The sequence below is a fragment of the Sphaerodactylus townsendi genome, linkage group LG08 (assembly GCF_021028975.2).
Source record: "Sphaerodactylus townsendi isolate TG3544 linkage group LG08, MPM_Stown_v2.3, whole genome shotgun sequence".
Classification (NCBI taxonomy): domain Eukaryota; kingdom Metazoa; phylum Chordata; class Lepidosauria; order Squamata; family Sphaerodactylidae; genus Sphaerodactylus; species Sphaerodactylus townsendi.
In genome coordinates, this window is record NC_059432.1 from 72,511,164 (window position 1) to 72,523,011 (window position 11,848).

General features: G+C 39.6%; 1 protein-coding gene across 3 annotated transcripts; it reads left to right on the forward strand.

Annotated features, from left to right (window-relative positions):
• The first annotated feature begins 763 nt into the window (after positions 1-763).
• RNF168 (ring finger protein 168) lies at positions 764-9,804 on the forward strand. Of its 3 annotated transcripts, none has more exons than XM_048505402.1 (7): positions 764-913; positions 2,543-2,910; positions 4,021-4,097; positions 4,320-4,496; positions 6,280-6,389; positions 7,662-7,749; positions 8,372-9,804. In XM_048505402.1, exons 2-7 carry the CDS (start codon positions 2,610-2,612, stop codon positions 9,407-9,409), a joined length of 1,791 nt encoding a protein of 596 aa, XP_048361359.1. In that variant the 5' UTR covers positions 764-913; positions 2,543-2,609; the 3' UTR covers positions 9,410-9,804. The 3 variants fall into 3 exon arrangements, with proteins under 3 accessions (XP_048361359.1, XP_048361361.1, XP_048361360.1); XM_048505404.1 differs by having other exon boundaries at positions 852-1,016; XM_048505403.1 differs by lacking the exon at positions 764-913 and adding an exon at positions 920-1,467.
• Positions 9,805-11,848: the final 2,044 nt, after the last annotated feature.

An 11,848-nucleotide genomic window follows, 5' to 3' on the forward strand; every position in this document is an offset into this window, starting at 1 on the left:
GTACCAAATCTCATAACCTTTGTGGAAACAACAACTCTAGCATTTTATGACTTCTTTGAGTTCATTGTTCACATTTCCCCCAACTCTGGGTGCATATGTAATCTAGTTTAGTACAACTGTAGTCGCACTCCAACCTAAAACTAAATTTCAGTGGCCTCAATTCTACCTACACTTGCGCTGCAGGGTGCTTGTTTGATGCAACAAATATAGCATGGCAACCTAGTTTGAATTCATCACCTAACACACATATATACTTTCACACATATATGTGTGTGTATATTCAACCTGGCAGCAGGTTGAAACAAGGCTACCTGCTTTGAGTTTATCACGTAACACATACACATTTTCTCTCACACATATTATATATTATATTAATAAATGCAGAGGAAAAATGGGGCCCGGGGCAAAATCTGAGTTTTAAGCCCCCCCCGCCCCGCCCGGGCCCTTCCCCACCACGATCAAACAGACAGAAGCAGGCTTATGCCTCCCTCCCCCGCAACAAACCTTGCAGGCAGGAAAACCCTACCAAGGCGAGGAATCCCTTTCCAAGGCGCCTCGCTCCCCTCGCCCTCGCAAGGATGAGGGGGGCGCAGGACCTTCAAAACATATGAAGCCAAAAACTTATAACGCATATCTATAATGATTTGGCAGCAGGTGGAAACTTCTATGAAGACAAACCTGCTTTTCATCGCACTGCAAAGAACGGCGGGACCAGGCAAGCGGAAGGGGCGAGGTTTGCCACTGCGCGGCTGCGAGATGGATGAGCCTCGTTCGCTGCCAAGGCCAGGAAGGGCGGGCACGACCCGGTTTCGCGCCATGAGGGAGGCGCGGCCTGTGTTTTGCGACAAGGAGTAGCCTCTGCGACCCGTGTGGCTCTTGGAGCAGTGAGAGGCGGCAGTGGAGGGGCTTCGCGGTAGGTTTCGTGCAGTTCGCCCCATGGAGTAGCAGCCAGCGCCTCGTCCCTTTTCTCTGTGGCGACTCGAATCCAGCCTCGGGGTCCAGCCTCGGAAAGGAAGGTGCTGCAGCCTCGTTCCTTATTCGGCCTTTTGCAAACGAGAGCTCGCGGCTTTCTTTGCTCGAGGTTTGGGTGTAGTGTGAAGTTTTAGGGGGAAAGCATTCTTCGCGTCCTTTTTCTTACTATTTCATCCCGGAGCAGTTAAATAAAGCCGATTACCAGCTTTGTTTATCTACTCTGGGATGAAGTAGTGGGTGAATGAGAAACAGGACACGAAGAATGCTTCCCCCCTAAAACTTCACACTACACGTAAGCCTCGAGCAAAGCAAATAAAGATCTTATTGAACTACGGCCAAATGCGGAAATAGGGTGCGATTGGATCCATATCAATTCGCAGTCTGTGTCAGAGAGATTTGCCATACTTCCTGGTGTACAATATCCATGAGTTGCATCCGTTTAGGTGAAGTTGTAGCGGATAGTACGATGAAACTAAATCATTCAGAAATGCTCAGGTCAGTACAATAACATCTTCAAACGTTTCTTCTGCGCCCTTCCCCGGAATATTTTAGAAAACACGATGATTTTTGTTGCAGCCCCAATATAGCAGTATGCATTGTATCTTCTGAAAGTACGTTGGCTTTATGGTTTAACTGGCAAGCTGCTTTTTAAAACCTGAGTAGATGCAATTGTTTAAAACTGAAAAATTGAACAATCAAGGCTCTCAAAATATTTTTTTTTGCTGTGGAAATAAGATGCTGTACTATCTGATACACGGAATAATGGTATTTCCCCAGGCAATGGCTGCTGTCCTAAAAAAATTATTCGTTTCTTGGGAATAAGTCCCATGGAATAACATGGGACTTATTTCAGAGGAAACCTGCTTAGAATTGTGTTCGCAGTGTGAGGAAGGTGCAGAGGACAGAGAGAAGAAACTGAAGGGAAGAATGGAGCTGGCACACAGTCTTACAATGCCAAGAGATAGTAGGGATCATATAATTTATGTTGTCTAGAATAGTTGTTGACAAAATTGTAGAAACCATGCAGTGATAATCTGAATTCTTATACTGTAGGTTGACATTGGATAACATAAATACAATGAGGAGGATATACTAATAAATAAGAAATTTACCTCACAATGGATGAGGCTGCTCCATGGAGTGGTGAGGTGGGCCTAACTGGCCACCCTTTCCCTCCCCACCATGTCCCTTCCCCTTCTTGTTGGTATGATTGAGGTTGCATGTTTCGTTAGGGGGCTGGAGGATTGACTTGAAATAGCTCCACTTTTGGTTGGTTAAGCATCATAGGATTTATATGTTTTATTGCATATATTGGATACATTTTATTATATACATTATAAATGTTATTGTATATTGGAACCCTCTCTGAGCCAGCTTTGATGGAGGAGAGTGGGGTAAAAATCAAAGAAATAAATAAAAATAGAACCACACATCAAGGAAGATGCCTGCGAGAAAACAGGAGATGAAAGATTGGGGAGGATTTTGGTGTTAAGAAAAGGAGCCAAATAACAGATCCTGTAGTAGTCATTGAACAGATATACTTGTTTTGTGTTGTCTTTTTATGATTTAGAGAAAGTAATATGTTCTCACTGAAGATGCTGATGATGCCCTAGCCACCGTTCTCTCCTGAACCCAAGATGTCAACCGAATTGGAGGCTCCACTTTCCTTATCTGATTGTCTTTGCAATATTTGTATGGAAATTTTTCTGGAGCCTGTCACATTGCCATGCCAGCACACTCTCTGCAATGCTTGTTTCCAGCTTACAGTAGAGAAGGCCAGTTTGTGCTGTCCTTTTTGCCGTCGCCGAGTCTCTTCTTGGGCACGTTACAATGCCCGTAATAAAACTCTTATTAATTTGAAATTATGGGAAGCAATTCAGAAGTTTTTCCCGGAAGAATGCAAACGTAGAATTAACGGTCAGGACCAAGAAGAAGATGGTAAGTAAAATTATACCATGCCACATTTATGTACCTGATGCTTAGAATTTGGGTTATGTTCTGGGAATAGCAATATTGCAATCTTTTCCCCACGTGAGCAAACATTGAACCCCTTGTAAAGCGGGAAGTGTATTGTCTTTTTCAAAGCAATCACGTGATGAATGTGGTTAGGCAAGCTAATTACAGTTTTTTGAATATACTTATTTGTGGATATTATCACAAGGTTGCTGTAATAGAATAGCTCTTGTATCAGTGACCACTTGGGGGCCGGCGGGAAATATACAGAAAGAGAAAGAGCAAGCAGTGAAATCTTAGGGCTGAATTGTATCCCAGAGTTTTTACCTTGACTTGAACATCTTTAAAGTCTTTTAGAAAGCTAGAGGTGATGACCTCCTCTCTCAGTATTATTCAGACTAGTGAAGTTGGACAATGGCAAAATATCTGTTCTGAGGATCTGATAATTTATGCGCTAAAATAAATAGTTTTCAACTTTTGTGTAATCAGAATTCTTCCAATTTATTGTGAGACTTGCCTTTCCCCTTGTTTTATCCTTTTGTAAAATGTAATATTCAAAGTTGGAGTAGTGTTTTGGTGAGGGCTAGAAAACTGTATAGCCAAAAGATAGTACATTGAAGGAATTAGTAGAATTTTGCTTCCTGCTTTAAATCATAACTATTTTATCTCTCACATAACTAGAAGCTTACAAAACAGCTTTTTTGTTTACAGCATTCTGCATCACAAACCAGTTCTGAAACTTTCCTCAGTTTCAAAGCATTATATTTGAATGGATTGTATACTCCTCCACCACCTCAAAAAAGGACAGTGCTTAAAGTTCTCTACATGGTAAACCAAGTGGCATAGTTCTTTAGATTGTGATCTACTATTGGGTAAATTCCTGGACATTGAAAAATTGGGAGCTCCTTTTTCTCTGGGTTTTAGTGTTGTAGGACCATTTAAATGAACCTAGGGAGGTATTTAAGAAGTTAACTACATAGGTGTGCAGCCTGTCATATACCAATTGGATTAAATTGCAGTGTCAAAAAAGTTTGATGTATTTTGCGTAAAAATAATGGAATTTATTAATTTTCTGTTTTTCCCCATCTACTATAGTATGCATTCCTCAGCCAGTACGTTGCTTAAGTAAGCCTGGAGAACTGAGACAGGAATATGAAGCTGAGATTACTAAGGTAATATAGAAACCTGATGAGGACCTACTCGTAGCTTATTCTAACAGCCCCACAGCAAGCTAGAGCTGGTACTAGATTTGGCAGATAAAAGGATCAATGGCAACTACAAATAATGGGTCACAAGCTAGGGCAAAATGTTGTAGACCTTTTTTATTTGCAATTATAATTTCTAAACTGAATAAGAGAAGGCTAAAAATAAATCATGTTTCGTATCTACTTTAGGTGGAGGAAGAACGACGGGCTCATGAGCAAGAGGAGAGTAAAGCAAGTGAAGAGTATATTCAAAATCTGTTAGCAGAAGAAAAAGAACAGCAGAGGCTAGCAGAAGAAATGAAGAAACAGATGGCAGAACAATTATTACTAGATGAAAAACTGGCCTGGGAACTGAGTTTGAATTTGGTAAGTTTGATTCAAGTTAGAGTTAAGTAGTTTCTTGAACTAGATGTTGCCACCTTAGCAGCTGCATCCCCAATTTAATTTCTCTAAATGCTGCTCTGAATCTTAAAATGAGAAGTGTACTTGATTGCTACTTGTAAGATCTTGAAGCAGTATTTATGCTGTATATAAAATACTCGGTAAACGTTCAAAATAAGCATTTGATTTGTTCACCACATATTTCATAGTAGTGCCTCTTTCCACCATTTAATCTAGCAGGTTTAAGTTATGAACACTCTTATTTGAAGGTTCAAAATGATGAACATAGTTCCATTCATTGTAGTGGCCTTAGATTGGAGAAATTATGTATAGGATTGTACTGTTAATCCCATAGCTAGGCCTGAAACCAAACTGGAAATGATGCAAACAGTTTGCTTCATCCAGGAATCCTTGGAGCTGCTTAGCCCCTTGTTGTGGTGAATCACTTTGCCTAAGAATGGTACATTTGAGATTAGACTATATTAATTCTTCTTGATGCAGAGTAGATTTGTTAGGAATGGGTGCACCACTGCCTATTTCAAGGTAGGAGCAACCACCCCTGGCTCAAGGAAGTATTTATTTCTGCCTATCCACAAGTGCCCCTTCCTAGCATATTTAAGGAACCAGGCAAGGATCATTCAAACAGTTGGTAGGTATTAAACATCAAAGAATCCTGCCCATGTCCTGAAACTGAAGAATCTGAAAGGTTTTCTATACAATTTGACAAGCCAGAATCCTGGCACCATCTGATCCTTTTACTGCTAATATAGCATCCAGATTACTATGAATATGAATGGGAGATTGTTCAGCATGTATCTATATGAGATATTCAGGTCTTGTGAGATTTGCTGGAACCACTGAGAAATGGTTCTAGAGCAGAAAAGTAACATTTGTTGGCCAGGTCAGAAAAGACTCTGAGCGTTCCATGAATGTAGCTTTTAAGTGGGTTTCCCCCCCAATTGTCAGGTAAACTGGGTCTCAGTTTTTATTGGGACTGCATTGTGAGGGTAGCTTAAACCTTCCCCACAGTGCAGTTTTTTCCAACCTAAAACCACTCTGAAATGACTTGTCTCATGGAGGTTACATAAGCACAGAATCTTGGTTTTATTTTTTTTAATAGTGGAAATGGTCCTGTGAAATTTTTCACATTGCCAGTGACAGTAGCTGAAAGCTAGTTTTAGCAAGCTGTCACTAATCAAACTTCAGGTATTGGCAAGATGCAAAAAGATAAGATAAGCCATCAAGCTTTTAAAAAATATTGACTGAATTTACTAGTAATGTTGCTTTGGGAAGGTAGAAGAGAAGAGGAAGAGTTTGGATGTATATCCCCCCTTTCTCTCCTGCAGGATACTCAAAGGGACTTACAGTCTCCTTGCCCTTCTCCCCTCACAACAAACACCCTGTGAGGTAGGTGGGGTATTTAATGTTGATATGAAAATAGCAGGGAGGAGAGTTATAGGTCATGGTGTAGTTTCAGAAATGGAAAAAATTTAATGTCAGAATTAAGACAAAAACTTCTTTCATGGCTCTTACAACATCATTGTTTGGAATGTGATCAATATTCATGAGAAGAGGCCTGTTTTGCAAGTTTGTCTTCAATTCGAGGTAATAAAATGGGCAAACAAAAAAAATTCCACCCAAAATGAATTTTAAAAATACTTTAACTGTTTTCTTCTTTGATCGGTATGACAGTACTTAATGGAATATGTAATGAACTGGATAAAAACATATTTCTTTTCTTCTCCCCCCCTTTTTTTTATAATTAAAGAGCAGCTCTGGTGTGGAGAATACACACAGCAGTTTATCACCTGGCCCATCTCCCTTAAATTCCTGCAAATTACCGAAGAGAAAATCAAGTGGTTCTGAAGACATTAAAAAGTAAGTCAAATCCAGTGTTATGAATTCCTATCAGGATTTAATAGTACACTAGTCCACCGCATATATTGTATGGGGAGAGAAAGTTTGTGTATAACGTTTGTGTAGAAACTTTGTAATATAGTTCTAGTTTGGCAGTATTGTGCTGATATTTTACAAATTGGTGTATCATACCTTACATAGCAGCTAATGAGTTTTCTCATTTTAAACCTACATTTTAGCCTGGAGTAAAAAAATTAAATACAGTTTTCTTGTTCTGATTTAGTAAACGTAAGAATAACAGTAATGATCAAGGTGCTGGATATTTATAATTGTCTTGGTAGCTGAGAAATCAGTTCCTCTTACAGTGCAGAAAAGCAATACAAGCATGCTAATTTGGTTTAATATCAGTTGTGCACAGTCTTCTTTCTGTAAAAAGTGGTGCTCCCTTGCTCACAACTTTATTTTGCAATATTTTAATACTTCTGACATTGCAGTTCTTCCCTCTTTTTAATACAAATGGATTGAATTCCACTGAGGATTTTTGCAGACAGAACAGTTGTTGCCAATTTCCCTTTCTCCCAATTTCCCTTTTTCCCAAATCCCATGTGATTCCTGAGAGGACCCCTTTGTTTTGTAAGCAGCATAGGAAGGATTTGGAGCTGCACTGAAAAAGGCAAAGTTTTGCACTGCATAGAAACCCTTTTGATCCTCAGAAATGCTCCATGGGATCTAAGCCCATATCTTGAGTACAGTATTGTAATCTGTCCATTTCTACAGATTCCATCAACTGTGTCTCGGTTTCTTGTTGCACTTTTGTGGAAGGATTCTGCATTTGCACACAGAAACTGTTGAGTCAGTGATCTTAGTAAAACTTGTGGCACCTTGAAGATTAGCAGACCTATAACATAAATTTTATAGGTGAGAATATTCATATCAGATGCATGACATGGTTTCCAAAGTGGATGCACATGTAGAAGTTTAAAACAGAGGAAAAAACTTGTATGTTTGAGGGGGCTTGATTGTTTTTGCAAAATGCCACTCAAAAGGTAAAGAGGTGTGAGAATAGTGTGCAAGTTATGAATTCACTTGATTGGCTACATAGACCAAATCAGAACTAAAGTTAAAATGTATATCAAATAACTCTACATGTCAGAGCCTCGCCTCGCCACTTCCATCAGAAAAGAAGCTTACTGTGCTTAAAAACAAGAGACCAAGTTAAAAGCTATGCTGTTGCCAACATGTATAACCAGACTTTTAAAAAAACATACACTTGTCCTTTTTTTTCTCTTCAAGGTATTTGTCTCCAAAATCCTGTAGTTCTTTACCTCCAATGATACTCTTCAACCAATTAGAGGAAGAAAGCCGTGGTTCCTTCTCTAGGGTAATCCATACTTCTCTAGATTCCTGTATCACAGAGGTGCACAGTGTACCTGTAGACACCATGGTACCCACTGACACTTTTCCTGGTGCCTGCCAAGTGTTTTCAGCAAATAGATTGGGCCAGGTGGGGATTTTGCTCAGCAAGGCTTCTGATTGGTTATACAGGTTTTTAAAACATTGCTTTTGGCAAGTTAGCCGCCACCATTGTTAATGAGAAGCTGCACTACATGTGACTGAAGCAGCCAGGTTTCCATCTTCATGGTTACATTCTGCCTCCTGCAGGAGCTATTTTGTGTTCGTACATAATACGTTGTATCAGAATTCTAACTACCTGCATACCTAAAAAAATGGGGGATGCCCTCTGTATCATATACAATATTAGTAGTTTAGTATTTTCATATTTATGTAGCTCGAGTACATGTAATACCAGTGATTATTTCCAAACCTGTGCTTTTAAATTTTGAATCCAAGTTGTTGTGCTGTGAATGCCTACTAGTTAATTTGTCATATACTTCCATAGTCCGTGCACCAACAGGAATTTCCATTCTTGTTTCATTGCTTAAAAATTAGTGCACAGAGAGTCTGATAAGGAAAAATAATTTATACCGTGTCTAACTTTTCAGGAAAGCAGCAGTACTAAAAACAGTTTTATATGCGAAGAAGAGAGAGAAGATGAGATGCCCACACTGACTCCACAAATGTTGGTCAAGGAGAGAGACAAGGATTCTTTTTTAGAGCCATTAATGCCACAATTAAATATATGTACTAAAGATGAAACGTCTCCACTCAGCTTGGATCTGACATGCCGTTCTACTTATCAGGGAAATGAACTTGCCAATACATTTTGTAGTGTCGCTTGCAAAGATGACTCTGAGCCAATGGGTACTTTGTCAAAGAGAGAGGCATCTGTTTCTGACCTTGAAAACGACAAGAGTGTAGGAAACACAGGCTTAATAATACATTCAAAAGTTGGAACACTTAAAAAAACACTAAGTTCTGTTATGTCTGGTAACCAGCAGAATAGTGGAAAAGCACACTGTAGCTTAGAGGTCGAAAATAACTCAGCTGGAAATATAAACTCCAGCAGATCTCTGATTGAAATCTCTTTAGCAAAGAGAAAATCTCAAGAATCATCCCCTGAAGCAGCAGTCAGTCCACACTTGAGAAATAAAAGGAGAAAAACTTTCTCTCAAACTGCTGAGGAGGATGAAGAAGAGGTGAATGGCATACAACAGCAGATGAACTTGGAACAGCAATTTTATGAAAGGCTTAAGCAAGAACAGCAGGACAGACTTCTGGCTCTGCAGCTTCAGAAGAAAATGGACAAAGAAGAAAAGATGATGAATCGCAAAAAAGGCTCTCCAGATGAGTACCACTTGCGCCCCCAAACATCTCAGTCTGAATGTGCCTCTCCAGTTTCTTGCAAGCAGGGCGCACAGCCTCCAAGCAAGAAGACTGAAGCAAACCGAAGCAAACATCACAGAAGTTCCCAAAATGAGAACAGTAAACCTTCTAATAAACGTCAGCCAAAGTCACCTGGTATAAAAAGAGGGAAAAGTTTGAATTGTGTACTCAAAAGTTCAGACTCTAAGGAGCCAGAATTGCTGCCAACCAAGCAAAAAACTATTCTTCAGATGTTGAAGAGGTCTGCCAGAAAGTAGAGGAAATGTGAAGATTACGCATTGGGGGGAATGAATTCTCTGTTTAAAAGCTAATTGGGTTGAACAATTATTTGTGGATGGATTGAGCACTTTCAAAACTAACACTTATTGGCTGGGAGCCAACAATGCCTGGGTTTTTTAATGCCTGTTTTCTTTTGCTGCCTTTTGTGTTATCAATCTACTTTAACTCACAAGCATGGAAACATGTTGTTTGGAATGTCAGGAAACCAGAAGTTGTAGTATCTGTGTTGGTTCTGTTGTATCTTAGAATAAATGACCAAAGCAGCTTCTGATTCTCTCTTCTCCCCATCCTCTTGTTGTTCCTGTTAGTTTCCAGCTTAAACAGGTTTTTCCAATTCTTTAAAATAAAAAGCACCTTAAAATATAATACATTACAATGGCTTTGAAATCTTCTGGGGAAATTCACTACAAATGGATTTTTTATTATTCTGTCAGAAAATTAAACTGTTGCTGCATTTTGAGGTAATGTCTGGTTGCCAAAGCCAGCAGAAAAACACAGCTGAAATGTTTAGATTTTGTTTCTCAGTACAGTGGTGAGAATGTTGTATCTATAATGTTAGCTTCTCAGATAACCAAGTAACTCACTGTTAGTATTTCTATTTTTGATGCACATGTCCTTTCACACAGGCCATGATTAAAAATTTCCATTCTAGAAAGAAGTACAGCATTCACTTTACACATTGAACAATGTATGTAAAATGTCAGTGTTATACAGAGGTATGTAATTGGAATCCTGTGGATCATCTTCTTTGTGTCAATATCCTTTTTCTGCACTTAGAGCATAACATGGGGATTAAGTAACCCAGTTGTGGATATTTAAGTTCCCTGGTAAGAAGCAAATGCCCATATATTTAACACTTGCACGGAGAAAACACTCTTAAGATAGTTGCAACCATCTGTTTCTATCATTTGTTTTGCTCCAGAAAGATACCACAGTTTTACCATGTCATTCTGCCAAAACTTTTTTGTGAAACCCAAGTTCTTGGAGTTCTGTTTTAGTCGTATCAACTCGGGAACTATAAATGGTCTGGCAATTTTAAAAAATCTTATTTTGTAGTTTGATGCTGACAAGGAAACTGCACAGAGGATTACAAGGTTTTGTTGTCCTCATTGCAGCCCATGCTTTACTTTCTCTTTCATATTTTTTCTCCTGCTCTAGTTTCTTTTTCAGTTTAGAAGAGTCTAGTCCATGCTGCAACAGACTACAGACTCCCTAATGGGGCAGACTTCTAAACACCAGCAGTGAAATAAACTATAACACAACCCCATCCAAAGGTCTGTGGGGGACGGACGGACATGAATTCACCACTGAGAGTGGTGTGGGGTCATACTGGCAGATTTGCCGTCCACAGGGCATTTGTCTTGGCAGAGGAGTGGATCTGCTGGCGGAGGCCACTGCAGCCCCCCTATCAGTGAAACATGGCACTGGACACTGAGCCAGAGTTCCTGCATCTCAGCTGCTGCTATCCGTTGGCTTCCACTTGGCCATTGCCCTTGCTGCACTGGTGGCTGGGGCTTTGAACTTCCATCCTCTTTTCATTGGCATAAGTTCATTAAGCCCAATGGGGGCTTTCTTGCAACAGGTAGGGGTTTTTTTGTGCTCTGTGCCTCCCCATACTGCCGGAAAGCCCCCTTGGGAACAGTGGGGTGCTGCGGTTGCTGCGTCTGGGTGCTCAACGTTTTGGATGGGGTTGTTAATCTGCTTGCACTAAGATATATAATTGTCCTGAGTATTCTTTACTGTTTGGAGAAATTGCCCAGTCTGCCTAATGGATAAAGGTATTCTTGGCTTGAAAGTCATTGGTTTTCAATAGAAATCAATAGAACAAAATAATTGATAGAATAAAATCGATAGAACAAAATAATACTAACTCCAGGATGTCTCCAAAGGAGAAACAAAGTGATGAAATACATTTTATATATAGACTTGCTTTAGCATTCCCTTATGAGCACAGTATCTTCCATCTACACTTGTGGATTATCTGGAAGAAAACATCCTAAAACCATATTATCAGGCTGACGATTTCCTGAATTGCTTCAAATTTTCTGTTTTTACAATCTTTGTTTAACCAGCAATCCTTTTAAAATAACCATGAAAGACTTGAGCATGTTGCCACATGTACTACATAGTTGATTTTTTATGCAATGGTGGTAATGTCTGGTGGTTGGGGTTTAAGACTTACAGATTTGTAGTTGAGGGAATACCTGACAGTTGTAGTGTTGGAACATGCGTATGGGTGTGTTATGTCAGATTCATGGCCCTTCTAATTGTTTAATGCAGGTGAACATAAGTGGAGATATATTTAAACGATATAGTTGTCAGTGTGAGAACATGCTGGATGCCCAAGTACATATTTTCATTGAGTCTGTGTAAGTCAAACACTAATTGTCGAAGGCTTTCACGGCCGGAATCACTGG

Coding starts and splice junctions, on each gene's coding strand:
- RNF168 (XM_048505402.1), top strand. CDS start 2,610: ATGTCAACCGAATTGGAGGCTCCACTTTCCTTATCTGATTGTCTTTGC. Junction 4,497..6,279: donor GGGAACTGAGTTTGAATTTG/GTAAGTTTGATT, acceptor TTATAATTAAAG/AGCAGCTCTGGTGTGGAGAA. Junction 6,390..7,661: donor GGTTCTGAAGACATTAAAAA/GTAAGTCAAATC, acceptor TTTCTCTTCAAG/GTATTTGTCTCCAAAATCCT.